Here is a 19,772-nt window from a genome sequence, read left to right as displayed (position 1 = left end):
TCTCATTATTGTTTGTCTCTCCCTTCCTCTCTGAAATAAATATATATATATATAAAATAAACAATTTTGCACATCAGACAGTAAAAGCCAATACCTTATAACTAACGGTCAATAAGGCTGTGTGGTATATTAGATTATTTTTCAGAAATATTTACTCACCACCATCCCCACCTCCAAGAATGGAGTGTACTACTCTGTTTCTCATCTTCTTGGCCATGTGACTCATTCATGGAAAGTTAGCAGATATGATGCAATCCAAGTGTTTTTGCAAATGCACTTGCCCTCTTACATCTCTGACACTGTCAGGAGAAAAACATGCCAGGGCCAGCCTGTTGGTTCCAGGAAAAGGACGAGAGACGTGGAACAGAACTGCTTCATCTGAGCCTGGCTTAGATCAGCAGATCCCAAGCCAACTCTGATATTAGCAGTGGTCCAGGTAAGCCCAGCCTAGATTTGACTCACAAGCATGAGCTAAGGAAAGGTTTATTATTGCATTCTTCTGAGATTTTTGTGGCGATTCCACAGCAAAAACTAACTAGTAGAGCCTATAAACTATGACCCTTGTTAACTATCTGACCTTTTCCTATTTGTTTATTCCTCACTCTTTTCTCCTCACTCTTTTCCAGTCATATTGGCTTCAGTATAACTGCATTTATCTATCATCTCACATCAAGATATCAAAGCCTTACCCCTATATACCTCCCCGTATACCAGAGGGTTCTCAACCTTTCTAACTGGTGCTGTTCTCAACTTGTTGGGTCGCCTAAGACCATCGGAAAAGACAGATATTTACATTACGATTCATTAACAGTAGCAAAATTACAGTTATGAAGTAGCAACAAAAATAATTTCATGGTTGGGGGTAACCACAACATTAGGAACTGTATTAAAGGGTCTCGGCATTAGAAAGGTTGAGAACCACTGCTATATACCTATACATCAGGTTATGAATGAACTTTAAAAACATTAAGTGAAGGAAGACAGTCACAAAAGACCACATCTTTCTGCCCCTTGAATATGACAAGCCAGTCTCCTCTATTCTCTCCCTAAATGCTCTTCCCCATTATCTTCACAACTGGTTCCTCTTGTCATTCAGATTTCAGAAGAAAAATCTCCCCCCTCAAGGCCTTCCCTTTATTATCTAAAGTAGATACAATCATTTGCAACATGTTTCTGTTAATTCCCATTATGTCATTTGTTAATATAATTCACTCAACAAAAGTGGAAGTTTCTATATGCTGAGTACTTCTCCGGGATATACTAATGAGCAAGTCCAAATTCCTGTCCTGATGTAACAAATAATTTGGTGAAGAAAGGACAAATAGTGTTAGGTGGGGATATAAATTACTCAGAAAATTAGAGAAAAAAGGTTATTGGGATGAGGAAGGAAATATTTTCTATAAGACTGGTCACAGAAAGATTATTAAGCTGACGGTAAAGATGCCTGAAGGACATAAGGGAGAGTTGACCATGGGGGTTAAGAGGGGATTGCCGAGAAAAGAGCAAGTTGAGATTCAAACCTAATGGCCTGGAATATAAAGGCAGCAAAAAGGGGGCAGGGGTAAGACTGTTTAAAGCCCCTTAGAATGCATGTGGTCTTGCTTCTTATTCACTGACACAATCCCACGTGCCTAAGAGAATATCAGGAACATGGAACATAGTAGGTTCCTGGGAAATAATGAATATATGTTTGTTTTATACTTTAGGCATTTGTAGCTAAGAAAATAAACATCTATAATTCCTTTCAAGAAATTTGCGATCTCCCAGGATGTCAGAATTTGGTGAATTCCATTTCCAGTGTCCATCCACTTTTTTAATAGTACATTTGGCACCTGCAGTTTATTTCTAATTATTTCACTAATTTATAGACCATTAAAATTTAGCAAAACCCAGGGAAGACAAAATGGACACTAACATCTCCTCATCAAAACCTCTATGAAAAACCTTACACTTAACTTGCGGCTGGCAGGCTGGCGCCCTTTGCTCCTCACAGAACAAATGAAACAAATCTGGACTAGAGGCAGCACTGCTGCCCTTTTCCAGACGTATGCGTGTGCAATTCCTCTTACATGGCACCATTTCCTGATGCGTTGGGATGCTGAGCCACATCCTGCCATGTTCTCCTCTCACTGAAATAAAAAAACAGCTCCTATTAAGACTAGAACTGTTGAGTTGTTAAATACTGAAACAGAGAAAAGTGGTTTTTTATTTGGTAAATATTTTGCTTTTGAAGCATCAGTAACTAATCACAGCTGTTTCCTTCGGTTACAAATGTATCCAATCAGGTAAAATTCAAAATAAAATGCACAATCCACCAGAGTCATTGCATTATACAGCACAATAGGAGCCCTAAGCCTTGTGAAATATATGGATTAAGTATGCATGTATTCATCAAATCAAACAAAGACACTAATGGGTCTCTGATTAGTGTTCTAACTCTATTATGGTGATAAGCACCCAGACTCATCTAAAACATGTGAACAAAATGCTATTAAGTTTGATATACTCCAAGCTGAATTTCCTTCTTGAACATCAATACCAAAGAAAGAGCTGCTAAGGTGAGATACTCTTCAATTTTAACTTCAAAAAATATGTAATTCTTTATGTGAAATCTGAAACAAAAATTAATGTTGGGTTCATAAAAGATTTGTGATTCCAAAAAGATTGTTAATGGGCATTAAGAGACAATGACTACTTGAATCCAGAATTAGGTATTCAGAAAAATACCAAATACATTTTTATTAAATATTATAAAAATGCGGCCTGGCCAGCATAGCTCAGTGGTTGAGCATCAACCTATGAACCAGGAGGTTTGATTCCCAGTCAGGGCATATGCCCAGGTTGTGGGCTCAGTTCCCAGTGGGGGGTAGGCAGGAGGCAGCCAGACAATGATTCTCTCTCACTGATGTTTCTATCTTTCTCTCCCTCTCCCTTCCTCTCTAAAATCAGTAAATAATGTTTAATAAAAATACAAATGATTTTTTGATAACTTATAGTTGATACTTTGAGCGAGAAAACAGAACTAAAAATATATTTCTAAATGTAAAGGAATTAATTACCTTAGGGGTATCAGATGAATACATACTTTGTTTTTTATTTTTTAAATCCTTACCTTAGAATATGCTTCCACCAATTTTTGAGACAATGAGCAAGAGAAACATCGATGCTTGAGAGAAACATCAGTTGCCCTCCTCCCTTACCCATACTGGCTGGAAATTGAAACCATCGACCTATGTTCCAACCAACTGAGCCAAGTCAGGGCTGCCTAATTTTTTTAAGAAAAAAATGATTGGCCCTAGCTAGTTTGGCTCAGTGGCTAGAGTGTCGGCCTACAGACTGAGGGGTCCCAGGTTTTATTCCTGAATTGCAGGGGGGTGTGCAGGAGACAGCCGATCAATGATTCTCTCATCACTAAAAAATATATATATTTTTTAAAAAGATGATTGTTACAATTAAGATTATAACCACTTACTTATACGTAAGTTCTGCTAAAAAAGTTCTTTTAAAGAATCAAATGTAAACATCTTGGTGATTTTCTCCAAGCAGAAGTACTCCTTGGTCAGAACTCAGTTAACTATCTGACCTCCCCAGATCATACTGATAGCTACAATACAGGCCTCTCCAAGGGAGCCCGGCTCCAACTTGTGAAGAAGGCCCCGTTCAGAATGTAACAATGAGATGGTAACATGATAGTACTAGTCATTATCAAAAATTAACAACTTTAGGTGTCTTCGTTTTGGGTTTCTGTGGTTTAGGCACATCCAAAATTTCTTCATAGTCTGCACTCATCCCCTTTGCCCAGCGACCAACTGTAACCGTTCGATCTGTAAAGAAACAGAAAAGTCAGAATGTAAGAAAAAAATGTAGTCATAGATTGGTTTGGGCTTAGCAAAGGAACCATTTTTGACATGAATAATCACAAGGAGGGAATACTCCATCACAGAAGAAAAGTAAGTAATTTTTAATTGATTATAACCCTTGATTTCCGAGTACCACAGGCAATTTCTCATCCCAATTAGGGAAATGGAGCAACTGCTTTGCAATGCACAAATTGATGAGAAAGCACTTTCATTCTTTCCCAGAGTTCATCATTACAGAGTCAATGAATTCCAAGTGTCTGTAAACAGCAAGACTTATGAAGCATCACTTTTAAATGCACAAGATTCCACCTGTGAAATTATACAACATCTGCTTGTCAGTCTTGTCATTTGGGAAGTGGCAGTCCTCCCAGGAAGGAGAATTCAAATTCCACTTCATCATTTCAATCTTACTGCCTACAATGTAGTAAACACTATCTTCTAGACAACATTATAAACAAGAACTCTTGGTTATCAAATTTAAATGTTAGGGGTAGGAAGTAAAAACGAGTACTTATTTGTATCATCACTATTTGACATAAAAAGAAACGGGTTTTTTTTTTCCCCATAAGAAACACTACTGGGTATCCTACTGTCTTGCTTTCTTTCACACAGAATTATCATCATTCTAATCTAGGTAAACTAGGTAATAAGATCTTCTCTTCCCCCCAAATCTATCATAGGTATAGTGAAGCTTTTTTGGTGACCAGGGTTAGGTAGTATTTCATTAGGAAGAAAATATAACTGGGCAGACACTGTGTGGACAACACAATTTTAATATTTTCAGTAGTTTTTGCGACCAACTCTGAATCCTTCAGGTATACAAAAAGCAAAACACACAGGAGGATACTCAATCATAAGACTACTAGAGGCCTGGTGCACAAATTTGTGCACCAGTGGAGTCTCTCGGCCTGGCCTGTGGGATCAAGCTGAAACTGGCTCTCTGACATCTCCTGAGGGGTCCTGGATTGCAAGAGGGTGCAGGCCAGGCAGAAGGACCCCACAGATACAGATGCATGACAGAGGCTGGGGAAGGATGCGGGAAGGCTCCAGGGTGTGTCCAGCCCATCTTGCTCAGTCCTGATCAGCCGTACCCCAGAAGCAAGCTAACCTACCAGTTGGGACATCTGCCCCTTGGTGGTCAGTGCTCATCATAGCGGCCTTAGCATATCATTAGCATATTACGCTTTGGTTGGTTGACCAGACGACTGGACACTTAGCATATTAGGCTTTTATTATATAGGATTGAAAGCTATTTTCATATTTCTTATTTCCTTAGTGAATGTATACTTTTCTTTAAGTAAATATAAATGTTTATGAACAAGATGTTTGTAAGATCAGGGTCCTCGGGGCTTAATGGTCCCTTTCTTCCCCACCTGAGAACAGCAGCTAATGCCCAATTGGCACTGTGTCTACAGCTGACAGAGAAATGATTGAGTCATCACTGCAGCAGGAAACTACAATAGGTTGCCTTAAAATCCCCAGTGAGTTATTAATAACAAAATGCAGCAAAAACATAGAGGGTTGTTAATCTTCCCCTTTCTTAATAGAAGCCCAAAGATCTCACCTGAATTTTGACTTTGAGGGCAATCCTTCTTAAAATGTCCCACAGAGCCACAAAGTCTGCAGCCGCCACCTAGTAAAAGAACAAAGTCATTGAAAATCTCTCACACTTACTTAGGGCTTTTAATGTCTCAAAGCACTTTCATATCTTATTTGGTCCTCACAACCTGTCGGCCAGGGACATAGGTGGGTGCCACCATTCCTATGGATAAGGTCATTCTCCATTCCTCTGACATCACAGAGCACTAACTGCACCTACCCATTTATTCCACTGGGCCTTCAGGGGAGTAGTGGGAAAGAGGAGAAAGAGATGATGGAAAGCACTTGTTCCCTGGAGTGTCCAAAAGCCCCTGCATAAAAGCCAGGACCATGGTTAAACAGGCAAGAGTTTGTGAACTCAAACTTGTGAGCAAAATTTGTGTGCTGATGCATTTGTTGAGAATGTCCACAGATTTTATCACATTACCTAATGATCAATGACCACCTCCTCCCCCCAAAGGTTAGAAACCACTTCTCTATTATATAGATCAGATGGGGGTGAGCAGTTATGAAAGGAATGAAAATTAACATAGCGAATAGATAATTCTACCCCTTCTAAATGGAAGCCCAGAGATCTCACCTGAATTCTGACTTTGAGGGTAATCCTTCTTAAAATGTCCCACAGAGCCATGTTTCCAGGCTTTCTATCTGCCAGGGATCCTAACCCTAATTAAAATGATCATTTAAGCAACATTCCAGGTCTGTAAATTACAGCACACACGATTTCTAAAATGAATCTTTTGTGTAATGGTAAAGAATGATCACGATCATGCTCATAATGTTAAGTGATTTATCCAGGAAAATGACCCTACAGAATATAAACCTGGTTGAGCTCCCACTTTTATGTGATTTTCCGGCGTATAAGACAACCCCCTAATTTTACAGTTAAAACATAGGTTTAGGCCTATATTCGCTGTATAAGACTACCCCCCACTTCAAACAAAAGACTTACTTTGCCGTCAAGATCTGCAGGTAATTTTTGTGCAATTTTGGTCTTTTGCCCCCGATTTTCGGTTGACTTTTTTTCATTTAAAAGTCGTCTTATATACCGGAAAATACGGTACTCCTCTTGATGTACTTTTTTTTTTATATCTAGTAATTTTGGTTGACTATCCATCCTTGTAAATACTACAACTCATTAAAACTAAAATACCATTGATTATAAGATGTGTCATTCTTTTACATACTTCTCAGAAAAAAAAGGAAAACATGTCAATTATGTGGGACCTACCAATGGTAAGATACATTCCGAGTTCAGAGATAATAAATGTGGAAAAATGTGCATCTTAGAATCAATGAAACACAAACAGTTTTTGTTTTGTTTTTTCATCTCCATTTTATAGGTGAAGAAAATGAGTTAGAAACGTTAAATAACATAGCCAAAGCGCCACAGCTAATAAGTGGCGCTTTGGACTATAACCAATGTGTTTAATTCCAAAAACTATGCTTTTCCACTGGACTTCTCCAATGGGACCCAGGACATGACACAAGAGGTGTTTAGAACCTGAAGGTACCAGCCATCACATTAATAGGGGTGTCGAACTCAATCAGAGAAGGGGCCAAAATCTAAAATCCAGCCTAAATCGCGGGCCGAATGGTTTACTGAACAGTCATAAACTGACAATGTCATAAACTGACAGCGGAGTGCAGTGATGACAGTGCGGTGCGGGCCACATTGCAAGGCCTGGCCGGCCGGATTTGGCCCGCGGGCCTTGTGTTTGACACATGTGCATTACTATGTGATTCACATTAACAAATGACAACCTCCTTAAAGCTTTAGACATCATAGATTTATTGTGAGGACCTTAAGACATTAGCTGAGCTAAAGGTAAGAAAATTACATGATGCCATGCCAGACAATTAACTAAGGAAATCATTTAGAAACAAAAACTACTACAAATATGAATAGTGCATAGCAGCCCTTTATACAAAATGGTATGCTAGGCTGAGATTAAATTCACACTATGTTTTAAATCTTATATTTAAAATTTTATATTACTTTGAAGTATTATAACTTCTTTTCTGTTCTGTTTAAAAGCAGAAATTTGATATATTCTCATAATGATGCTAAAGTAAGCAGTTGGAAATATTCACCCAAGTTATTTCTGATTTATTAATATATCAAGTCATAGTATCCAAAAAGTTCAGTAGGTAGAATAGTACTCAATAAAAATAAGGTTTTGCTACTTATTGAAAAATGTATTCAAGCATGAGCAGCATGGTTCAGTGATTGAGCACTGACCTGTGAACCAGGAGATCATGGTTCAATTCCTGGTCAGGGAACATGCCTGGGTTGCAAGCTCAATCCCCAGTGTGGTTGCATGCAGGAGGCAGCTGATCAATGATTCTCTTTCATCATTGATGTTTCTATCTCCCTCTCCCTCTCCCTCTCCCTTACTCTCTGAAATCAATAAAAATATATTTTAAAAATATATATTTAAGGACTGATTAACAGTGTAAATTAAGTATAACTGCATGATGACTCAAATTTTTGACATACAAGGGTAAAAGTACTCACCATCAGCATACACTCCTTTGGGATTATCAGGGCAAGATCTGGACAGGTGTCCCATTTCCCCACAAACAAAACATTTTGCAAAAGGAAATTCACCTGTAACGATCAAACAGTTCCTTTTAATTGGTTATATATATTACAAGTCATATAATGCATATTATTTTAAAATATTCTGAGAAGAAAACATGTATCTACATCATTTAAATTTTAATCTTGTAAGATTTCAACAATAGGCACGCTCAACCCTGTAAACAGAAAAACCCAAGTGGCTACTTATTGGCCACTTTCCCACTTTTGATTAAGCAAATCAAAAACTGATAAGAAAAAAACATACCAAGAGCTGGATCTACTTTAGCCCTGCACTTGGTTATTTCGTGCTCTGTAGATCCACACCGATAACATATTCCAGTGCCCATATCTTGATTCTCAAGGGCAGCAGGGCAATCTGCAATCCCATGGCCAGGTTTTCTACAATGAAAACATACCTGTGAAAACAAAATGTGAGTTTCCACACTGCAAAACTGCACTGGTTCTATCAATTCCTGTTATCAAAAATATCTGTAAAACATTTCTCATTTTAAGATATCTAGCACTTTTTCTGAAATCTCAAATTTTATCTGTAGAAGTATTTTATCCAATGCTAAACAATAAAAAGTCATTTTCCTCATGGTCTCAGTGTTTTAGAAAACCCTCAATCAGTCAATCTCAGACACAAAGTTATTAAGAAATAATCACTTAAATGAATTAAGCAACTGTGGACTATGTATTTCATTAATGGGGATGTCTGACTTGAAAAACAGTTTTTTGGAGTAGACAATGGCCATAAAAATTATCCATCAAAATTAATACTTGTACTTTTAAAGTTCATATAATTGAATGAATTTGAGCTAAATAATTCCATTTAAATTATGATTCAAATAATAAAATATATTTCATACCAAAAAGTGGCCCGGTGGTTGAGTGTTGACCTATGAACCAAGAGGTCACAGTTCAATTCCCAGTCAGAGCACATACCCTGATTTCGGCTCATTCCCAGTGGAGGTTATGCAGGAGTCAGCCAATCAATGATTCTCTCTCATTATTGATGTTTCTACCTCTTTCCCTTCCTCTCTGAAATCAATTAAAAAAAAAGTATACCTTAAGGTTTTCATATCTTTATAATACATATTCGTTAATATTCAAAAATAGATGTTTCATTCTTAGAATGTATATACAATTAATTTTAAAGGAATAATCCTAAGATGAATTATTTGCCTCCAACATAACACAGAACAATGATTTGCCTGTTTTATATACTCTAGCAATTTGGAGGATATTTTTTGCAATGAATGAGAACATCGATCATAATCAAAGATGGTAGATATTTAAACTATTTTTATTTAAACTAGAAAAAGATACATATACTTCTTGGATAACAAATAGTTCATCTGTAATTTTATTTTCCCAAATAAGCACAGGTTTTTTAAAAAGTAAATTCAACAGACAAAATAAAACAAAACATTTTACAACTATAACCTTGCTTTCTTTTTTTTCCTGTTTAATAACAACGGAAAAGAATAAGTCCCTGCACTCTTCAGTAACTTTTACATTTAGAATGAGCTAGTCCAGTGGTCGGCAAATTCATTAATCAACAGAGCCAAATATCAACAGTACAACGATTGAAATTTCTTTTGAGAGCAAATTTTTTAAACTTAAACTTCTTTTAATGCCACTTCTTCAAAATAGACTCGCCTAGGCCATGATATTTTGTGGAAGAGCCACACTCAAGGGGCCAAAAAGCCACATGTGGCTCACGAGCCGCAGTTTGCCAACCACTGAGCTAGTCCAAACAAAAAAAATGCACTTATTCTACAAGTGGAGGAAGTTAATGCTAAATTTTGGATCACCAACATAAGTTTGGATTTTTGGTGAAGTTAAGGCAGTCTCTCTAATAACCTGGCAGCTAATCGGTTAGTATTTTATATAAATTTCAAATACAAGTTTCTTGGTTGATCCTTACATTTAATGTAGATGGGGTTGTGAGAAGCGCTCTACTAAGTGTCTAATATCTTAATTTATTAGCTAAGAACTGTTGCTAAATATCAGGTATTAAGAACTGATGCTAAGTATCAGGTATTAAGGAAATTACACACAAAAAATTTGAAGGTAGGTCACAACAAGCCATAGTCTTTAAATTATATGTTTTAACATAAAGCATTACTAAAAAAATATATTTCCTTAACTACAAAAATAAAACTTCTCTTAAAAGGTCATAATAGCCCAACCAGCATGGCTCAGTGGTTGAGCGTTGACCTATGAATGAGGTCAGGGTTCGATTTCTCGTCAGGGCGCATGCCTGGGTTGTGGGCTGGATCCCCAGTTGGGGGCATTCAGGAAGCAGCCAATCAATGATTCTCTCTCATTACTGATGTTTCTATCTCTCCCTCTCCCTTCCTCTCTGAAACCAATAAAAATATTTTTTTCAAAAATTCATATTTAGCTTTTTCAAATAGTATGCAATTCACCATACTATTTATGTCAATTAAATTATCTTTAAGTTATCTTGACTTAAAACTATCCTGATCTAAACAGAAATTATCTTTTCTATCCCAATTTATTAATAAGGAATGCCTCATTAGTACTGCTCTAAAAAATTATCTTTTAAAAAATTTTTTTATTGATTTTTTTTTAGAGAGATAAAGGGACAAGGAGAGAGAAACATCAATGTGAGAAACACTGGTCAGTTGACTCCTGCACACACCCTGACTGTGGATTGAACCTGCAACCTGGGTTTGTGCCGACAAGGAATCCAACCAGCAACCTGTCAGTGCATGGGATGGCCCTCAACCAACTGAGCCACACTGGCCAGGGCTAAATAATTATCTTTAAATGGCACTGCACAGAACAAATCCTGCAAATGTCAGAAGCTACATGTATGGTGGCTATAACATTTCAAACCTGCACTGGTATTAACAGTGCTGTACATTTACTAATAAAAGAAGTGTAAAATGATAATAAATCCTGATTCTTATGAAATATCCTACTAGATTGAGACTTGGAAATTCATTTTAAAAGGGGAGAAGGGAAGGAATTGTACTACACACTTCATTTCCTGTGGGGATCTAGGGAAGGTGCTCAGTTAGTTGGAGCATCATCCCGTACACCAAAAGGTTGCAGGTTCAATTCATGGTCAGGCAAATACGAGTGTACGAGAGGCAATGTTTCTCTCTCACGTTGATATTTCTCTCCCTCAAATCAATAAACAAATCCTATCCTATATAATAAAGGGCTAATATGCAAATAGACTGAACGGCAGAACAACCAAACAACCAGTCACTATGACATGCGCTGATCACCAGGGGGCACATGGGGAACATGGCAGGCATTGGCAGCAGGCGACAGAGCGCAGAACATGGTGGGCATCAGCCGCAGTGGGACAGTGGAGCAGGTGAGCAGGGGCACCAGACCAAGGCGAGGCACTGTTCACTGTCATCAGGGTGAGCCCCTGGTGGTTACTGAAAGTTCTTTGCTCCCTCGTGCCACGGTCTTACCTGATGCTTGCACCTGCTGCTGGCACCAGCTTCGATTGCTCAGAGCTGTCGGCAGGTGCTGCGGCTGCAGGCCTCAATCACCCCTCAGGGCTTCTCCACCTTCACCTGCTCCTGAGGGGCGACTGGGGCAGCAGCTGCTGCTCAACCGGCTGACAGCGCCCAGCCAGCTTGCACCACTGCTGGCACTCTGCACCATCAGTGGGTGCGAGCAGGGCTGGCGCTGTCAGCATGGGAGCAGGAGGAACGGGGCTTTGAGCAGACAGGAAACTGGTGGCCATGATGGGAGGTTCCAGGCAGGGGCACAGAGAATGGACCAAGACCCCTCAAGGCCCACAGTTACTTTCAAGGTGCACGAATTCGTGCACTGGGCCCCTAGTAAATAAGATCTACAGCTGGGCACCACAGAAACAAACCTGCAGTCCCCAGCATTCTCTGAGTGTAAAATGGAGAGGGAGGGAACAATGACTGAGGAAGGTCTCAAGAACTTCTAACTCTGCTGCTCAGTTACTAACTACTGTGATCCTTATTAGATCTCCTTCATGTGCGTCAGTTTTTCATGGACAAAAACCGAACATCCTTTCTAAGTAATGGGAACCACACGTATTTAACCTGTTGTACTTAACCTTCCTACTTATTTTGATCTTTTTTTAAAATGGCTACTTGAAGGTAAATGTGGAAACAGTTTTGAAGTCAGATTCTGGGTTTGAAAACAAATTTTTTTGTTTTTTTAACAATCATTTAAACAGGAATTAAATGAGTTAGCAGCTCATTTAGGTTCACATTTATTAAAAAATGCATATAATTACATAATGCCAGCCAGCACACTAAATAATCAAATGTAGTTTTCAGAAAGATATTTAACCTGCCTACATGTTAGTGTTTTCTACCCAAGATGGAACACCATGTTTATAGTGTTGTTGTGATAATTAATGAGTACATTAAGTATCTAGCAAATAGTTATTACTAGCCCTTAAAAAGATGCTTTATAATTTAGTACATAATAGCAGTCAAACTGCTAAATATGTGTGAGTATGTGATTAATAGTTTCTAGCCATCTCAAGTAATACTTTGGTAGAAGTGATAAACTTACCATTGCATTTTTCTTTGCTGCTTGTCTTTTTAACCGTCTTCCTTCTCTGCGACTATCTTTCTTTAAAGCAACTGCAATTTCTTCCCGTACTTCCCGGCTGTCCGCTGTTATCACTTCCCCACTGTGAGCCATCTGTGAGTTTTGCCTTAGGTAGTCCATGAATCCATTCACATCTTCATTCAAGTACTCCTTTTTCTTTTTGTTCTTTTTGTGTTTTGCTTGGTGTGCACCATTTTTAAGGCACAGTCTATTGGCTTCACGTTGTTTACTCTTTGGTGGGCTTTGGCTCTTTTCCTCAGAGGACCCCTTCTTCAGATCCTCCCATGATGTTGCAGGCAAGGGTCTTTTGTTATTTGTGGTAGCGACTCGTGCCCATCTGGTCATGGTTTCATCAGAGGTACTGGATCAATCTTTAAGGCAAGCATGGCAGTTAGTCATCACTTAAAGGAAATAAACTAAACTTAACATACATGCTATAGCCCTAGCAGGTTTGGCTCAGTGGACAGAGTGTCGGACTGCAGACTGAAGGGTCCTGGGTTTGACTCTAGTCAAGGGCACATGCCAGGTGGAGGACTCGATCCCCAGTGGGCAGGAGGCAGCGGATCAATGATTCTCTCTCATCATTGATGTTTTTCTCTCTGAAGTCAATAAAAATGTATTTTTTAAAAAGATACATGCTATATATCACATATGCCATGTTAGTTTTAATCATTAAAACATGGGTTTTTACTTCATTTAGGGATCTACATATTTAATTCTATAATGCCTGTAATGTAAATCCAGCCCTTACCAGAGAAGCTACCACACCTGTTTAAAAAATAAATAAATAAAACAAGCCCAGCCTGTGTGGCTCTATGGTTGAGCATCCACCTGAATGAATCAGGAGGTCACAACTGGATTCCTAGTTAGGAGTGGGGTTGCAGGCTAAATACCCAATCAAGGGCGTGCAGGAGACGCCAATCAATGATTTTCTCTTAACGATGTTTCATCTCTCTCCCTCTCCCTTCCTCTCTGAAATCAATAAAAATACACATTTTTTAAAAAGCATACCTACTATAATATAAATACTTGCTTAAAACTGTAAAGTATTTATTTTAATGGAAAATAAGAAACCAAATTATTTCGCAAAACTTAAATCACCAAATACTACAATGACTGAAGTTACTCTTCCCAAACTTTGCAGCTTTCCTGGTCGTTTATTTTCCTCTCGCTAAGTCCCAGGGCTACTTTCTTCCAATCCAGTTAAACAAGCCATTCCAACGCAAACCATCTGCGTTGGCAAGCTGCGTACAGAAAGCCGGTGTTTTTTGACATGGTTTGTCAACACAACTCTTTTCGGCAGGCTGACAAGGGAAATACATTAGCGTTCACAGTCACGTGACCACGCCGGGTCTATCAAACCCTCAGGTGAGCCGCACCTGTCTTACCCGAGCAACGCGTGCAACAACGGACGCCAAAATCTCAGCCCCCACGTTCCAAACATCCCTTCCCCACCGCCCGAGGGCGGAAACCACCCATGGGTGCGAGGCGCGGGGCGCCCGCATTAGGGGGAAACTCCGTGTACACCCAGCCCCGGCAGCCCCGGTGGGTCTCCTCGCAGGGCAGGGCCCCGCGGGGCTGGCCGCACCATCCGAGCGGCGAGCGGCCAGCGCCCCGCAGGAGAGGCCGTCCCGCGCCCGCCGCCCGGCCAGGCAGGCGGCCCGGCGTTTCCCCCAGCGGCTCGGGGGGTCCCGGGGCCTCTCAGCCGGTGCCTCCGCGCTCCCGCCACGTCCCAGGAACCGCGGAGGGCACTCCACCGCTTTCTGGGGGGAAGAGGGAGTGTCCCAGGGGGGTCCCGGGGCCCCTCGCGTCCCGCCGAGCACGGCTTACCACGCCTGAATCCTCCAGAGCAGCAGAGACAGCGTGCCAGAGGAGCCCGCCCTCTGGGAGGCTCTCAGGCCCGGAAGCACCGCCTCTGCGAGACACGTCACTTCCGCCGGGCTGCGCAGGTGTTGTTGCGCAGCTCAGCCGGCTGGCTCACGGGAAAATGGGTTCAAGTGCAGGTGTGCAGCTCAGCCAGTGTGCCTCAACGGTTGAGCTTGGACCCAGGAACGAAAAGATTGCTGGTTCCATTCCGATCAGGGCACCAGGCCTCAATTGCGAGCTCCAATGTGGGGCATGCAGAAGGCGGCCGATCCCGTGATTTTCTCATCACTGATGTTTCTGTCTCTCTCTGAAATCAAAAATATGTTGTGGTTTTGTTTTGTTTTGTTTTGAAGTGTGTGGAGCGCCTAGAATTTGCAGGGCGCGGCGCTGGAGGCCTGGGGCACAGAGCTGAAGAGTGCTCACTCCCGGTGCAGGCAAATGGACTGGAGGGTCTGAGGGGTGGGTGGGGCAAGGGGAAGGCTGCTTTGAGGTGACCTTTGAACTTCGAAACACAATCTGGTGAAATGACTTTAGGAGGAAATTAAGGATCTTTCCAAGCAGAAGTAAAATAAAAATTAGCGTAGTGGGAGTGGCTCACTGTCAGACATCTCTAAAAAAGACGGGGCTTATTGGATAGAGGGCCGTGCCCCATGGCCCAAGAATTATTCAATTAAAATAGTACACTGTAGCCAAAGTTCCCTTTTTAACAGAGAAACCTCGGTCTCCGGAACAACTCATCATCTCAACAACCCCTCTCAAACAGATATACCAACACAAGTTAGTTGTACCTAGTGGGAAACATGACATTATCATTTTAAATTTTTTTTATTGATTTCAGAGAAGAAAGGAGAGGGAAACATCAATGATGGGAGGGAATCATTGAAGGCTGCCTCCTGCACGCCCCCTACTGGGGATCCAGCAGATAACCCAGGCATGTGCCCTGAATTCCTGGTTCCTAGGTTGGCCCTCAACCACCGAGCCACACTGGTTGTGCAAACATGACATTATCTTATCCACTCAGTTCACCAGAACTGCTGTTCCCATGTTTTCACTTAAATATCTATTTTCTTTGTCTCTCTGCTACCTCCCTGGTCACAGGTTTCAACATGTCTCACCTGGATTACTAACAGCTGGTTGGGGCATTCCTATGTGTACTCCTTCAAATCCATTTACATGCCTTCACCAAGTGAACTTGTGAAAATGTAAATCAGATGTTGCCCTCTTGCTTAAAACCCTTGCATAGTTTCCCATTATTCTTAAGATGAAGTTCAAACTCCTTAACAAGGTATTGAATCGCTGCTTGTTTCACTAGCCTCACCTTGCACAATATTTCCCCCTCTTCTTCAAGATACACGCAAAGGAAACTTCCCACCTAATGCCCTATGTTATCTCCAGACCTTTATATACGATGTTCTCTGTCTGGCAATCCTTTTCTTTCAATTAATTTCTACTCACCCTTGAAGGCTTTTAACATTTGTATTCTCAAGTAATCCTTCAGTGCCCCTCTGTCCCAAACTAGGCCAGTCCCCTATTGCACATTCATGGAAGTTCATACTTCATTACAGCACTTCAAATGTGTAATTATATAGAGAATTGTCTAATAGGTTGTTTATTGTATCCCCATTGCCTGGTATATAGTTGATATATACCAGTTCATTTTTGATAACTAAAAGAGAAATAGGTGCTTTCTAATGTTAAAGCAAACTAGAAAGTAACTGATTTTCTTTAAGAGGAAAGAATAAAGTCAGTACTGTAGAAGTGGTGGGATTTGGTGTGGTAACAATCACAAATATTCTAGGTGTTAAGGTGAGGACATTTTTAAAAGACAAATCCTGCAGCTCTGGAAGAGAGGGAGCTTTATAAAAAATGTAGGCGAGTGCTATTCATACTGTAATATGGTTCTAAGCTTTAACCTAGTGATATTTCATGAAGGGATTTTCTTCACAGAAACCAGGTACTTGCACATAACACACACCACTAGAGGGTGCATTCAACCAAAACTTGTCTTTTTAGTTCTGTGCTGAATTTTAAAACTGTAAAAGGTGATTCATTTCTGGAAGTGAAGGAGCATGATCTAAATTTGCTTTTGTGAAAGTAAATAAAGAAAGGATTAGTAATTGAGTAAAGAGATCATAGAAATCCTTTGGGATTCAGGAGAAAGTATTACTATTATTGCTAATAATAGCTAACATTGAACATTTTTATAGGTACTTGGCACTGTGCTGATTGCTTTACATTCATCACCTAATTAATCCATCCAATATCCTGAGAGGTAACTACTATTGTTTTCTCCATATAATAGGAGGGAACAAGGATAGAGAGTTGAAGTAACTTATCTAAGGTTACACATCCAGTAAGAGGTAGACTCGAGATTTGAACCAAGGTCTCAGCCCAAATATGTTAGCTCTACTACTTTGTAAAACGGCACGGGATTATTTGCTTGCCAGAACCCACTTTAAAACAGACTTAGTAAAGTTACCTTTGCCTATTAGGCTTTTTTGAAATTGATGTCAGAGAGGAAGGGAGAGGGAGAGAAAGATAGAAACACCAATGATAAGGGAGAATCATTGATTGGCTGCCTCCTGCATGCCTCCTACTAGGGATGGAGCCCACAACCCAGGCATATGCCTCTGACTGGAATCGAACCTGGGACCCTTCTTTAGCTAACACTATCCCAAAACAGCTAGGGCTATGTGAGGCTTTTTAAAAAATCAATGCAATTTTTGCATGGACAATAGATTTTTATGTTTTAATCGAAAATAGTTTAGTATGGTAATACAAAATTTATTATCCTGATAACTATAAATTCTGGACAAAATATTAAAAAACACTACATGGGGATTCTAAAGAGTAAATAAAAGCAGACACTTGTAGATGGGGGTCAAAATCTGAAGAAACAACTACCACCACATGGATGAGTACCTTGTGTGTGTGTGAGTGTGTGTGTGTGTGTGTGTGTGTGTGTGTGTGTGTGTTTACCTGCGGGTTGGCCACACTCACATAATGCATAAGTAGTTAAAACTGCAGTAGAAAGCCCACTATCATCTACTATCATCTCTCTGGCTGAAGGAACCATTAATAAAAGCATGCTGGATAGCTGACAGTGAGGGGGAATCCTGGAAGGAGGAGAGCCACAAAGAGAATTCCTCTACTTCTGTACATGAATCCCTCGAAAGTCTCAAACTGATCCCTGAACCCACATGCACAAGACACGCTCAAACGCTTAAAGAAATGAACTGATATCTGGATTGCCACCCACCATAACACAAGTTTAAACAAGTTAATTGACCGCTTAAATTTTTTCATGAAAAAACAACTCCAAGTATATACAAAATGATGTCTACAGTGTCCAGATAAAATCCAGAATGTAAACTTAGAACTAGGTCAGCAGTACTTTGTATTCCAGTGTTCAAGAATTATTCTTTTGCCAAAACTGGTTTGTCTCAGTGGATAGAGCGTCGGTCTGTGGACTGAAAGGTCCCAGGTTTGATTCCGGTCAAGGGCATGTACATTGGTTGCAGGCACATCCCTGGGAGGGGGTGTGCAGGAGGCAGCTGGTCGATGTTTCTTTCTCATCAATGTTTCTAGCTCTCTATCCTTCTCCCTTCCTCTCTGTAAAAAATAAATAAAACATTTTTTAAAAGAATTATTCTTTTTTAATTTGCCTGCTACTATTTGTTTTCCAGTGTCCTCAGATAGCTAATCTATGCATTGTGTTTTATAGCTGCATTCAGTGGGACACAGGGAGAGTGTGCTCATTCCATCTTACCTGGAAGTGGAGCCACTGCCATTAGAATTTAAATCCTCATTCTTGCTTAGATTCTCAGAGTAAGAGGGGCTCAACCAGCCTGGCTAAACTTACCGGTGGACACTGTGGGACTAGGAGTGTCCAAGGCCAAGCCTGAGTCTCTTACTAGCATAAGCTGCTTCAAAACAACCTATTTAACTATAGAGTAGTTTGGGAGGGAGGATAGTGAATCTAGAAAGGAAGGCTAGGATCAGATTTTGACAAATTAAAGTCGTGTTGTTGTTTTTTACCAAATTAAAGTGCTCCGTTAGAGCTTAAGCAGTGAAGAACTATACATAGCTTTTTAGATCATACAGTAGATCCCATAAAATTGATCTAGAGAAGAGGGCTGTGTATGGGAAAATGTACCTAATGCAGTGTTCATAATTGTCTGGACACCTATTGAACTTCATTTGAATACACAGAAAAAGAAAGCAGGAGAGAGAGGAAAAGGATTAATGACCCTACTATTGAAAATAAAAATGAGATCCAGACTGGGACATTCTAACAGCTTTTTTCTTAAAAATCTCTCAATGATTTTTTTTTACCTGCTTTATGAACCCTTACAGTAAGGCCTTAAAATAAAATTAGAAGTTCCTGTTCTTTATCATTTTATAAATGTTCTTTAATGAGTATGCATTACAGTTAGAGTAACTATTAAAGAGTGTGTTTTTTTTTTTAATTCATGGGAGTTTTCAGACAACACAGGAGAATTTTCAACTACATTGAAATACATACCTTTGGAAACACACACATTTAAAAATATTATGTCATTGCTTTACAGGTCAGTAAACAAAGTATCAGAGAAGTGAAGTGATTACCATAGGGCACACTTCTGGTGATAGCATACACAGAGAGGTGACCCTGGACTTTTAGTTTTTCCATTGGTATTGCTGGTTTTCTCAATAATGAAGTTATAAGCAGTGCAGGCATCCCCTGTTTACCATGCTTCACCTAATTGCACTTCACAGGTGTTATATTTTTTATGAACTGAAGGCAAGACCCTCCACCAACAAAAATATTATGACTTTCTCTGTTATGATACTTGCTTTATTATTATGGGGTTCTGAAACTGAGCCCACAGTGTCTCCGAGGTACGCCTGTGTTACTTTATTTCAGACGTGAAAGGAAATGGTTCCTGAAGTGTTTAACAGGAGAAACCCATTAGTGGAAGTTGCTTGAGGTTCTAAGCAATAAGGAATAGGAATAATAGGAAGGCTGTGTTCTTCCCTGAAGAAGCTTGCATCTTTTTCATAGTATTTTCTTAAACATGAGAAACAATAGCATGGGAACTGTTAATCACAATATGGCCTTCTTACCATCATCTCACTTCAGGTTTGTCTCTCAAGTTTTTAGTCATGTGTTTTAGTGGATTTTAGTGGTTGGAGTGTCAAGTGCTTCAAACGCATACTCAAACCTAAATTACACATAAGTGGTAAGATTTGCAATCTCTCATCTCTGAAGTGGATACTTCCTCTCCTCTTTT

At 39.9% G+C, this 19,772-nt stretch overlaps 1 protein-coding gene across 2 annotated transcripts; it reads right to left on the bottom strand.

Annotated features, from left to right (window-relative positions):
* Positions 1-48: 48 nt before the first annotated feature.
* On the bottom strand, positions 49-14,540 carry ZCCHC9 (zinc finger CCHC-type containing 9). Of its 2 annotated transcripts, none has more exons than XM_084881348.1 (6): positions 14,464-14,540; positions 12,595-13,004; positions 8,309-8,459; positions 7,978-8,070; positions 5,425-5,493; positions 49-3,824 (listed from the first exon to the last, which is right to left on the bottom strand). In XM_084881348.1, exons 2-6 carry the CDS (start codon positions 12,976-12,978, stop codon positions 3,706-3,708), a joined length of 816 nt encoding a protein of 271 aa, XP_084737474.1. In that variant the 5' UTR covers positions 12,979-13,004; positions 14,464-14,540; the 3' UTR covers positions 49-3,705. The 2 variants fall into 2 exon arrangements, with proteins under 2 accessions (XP_084737474.1, XP_084737475.1); XM_084881349.1 differs by lacking the exon at positions 49-3,824 and adding an exon at positions 5,680-5,770.
* Between the last annotated feature and the right edge of the window lie 5,232 nt (positions 14,541-19,772).

Source organism: Pipistrellus hanaki, assembly GCF_964339955.1.
Source record: "Pipistrellus hanaki genome assembly, chromosome: 4".
NCBI lineage: Eukaryota > Metazoa > Chordata > Mammalia > Chiroptera > Vespertilionidae > Pipistrellus > Pipistrellus hanaki.
The sequence above is the reverse complement of the archived record's forward strand: the minus strand, read 5'-3'. Positions and strand labels throughout refer to the sequence as shown.

What these genes read in the sequence shown, in the direction of transcription:
- ZCCHC9 (XM_084881348.1), bottom strand. Translation starts at nt 12,978, where the DNA reads ATGACCAGATGGGCACGAGTCGCTACCACAAATAACAAAAGACCCTTG. An exon ending in CAGCAAAGAAAAATGCAATG is followed by an intron (nt 8,460 to 12,594) that starts GTAAGTTTATCA and finishes TTGTTTTCACAG; the next exon opens with GTATGTTTTCATTGTAGAAA. An exon ending in CAAAGGAGTGTATGCTGATG is followed by an intron (nt 5,494 to 7,977) that starts GTGAGTACTTTT and finishes TTCTTTTACTAG; the next exon opens with GTGGCGGCTGCAGACTTTGT.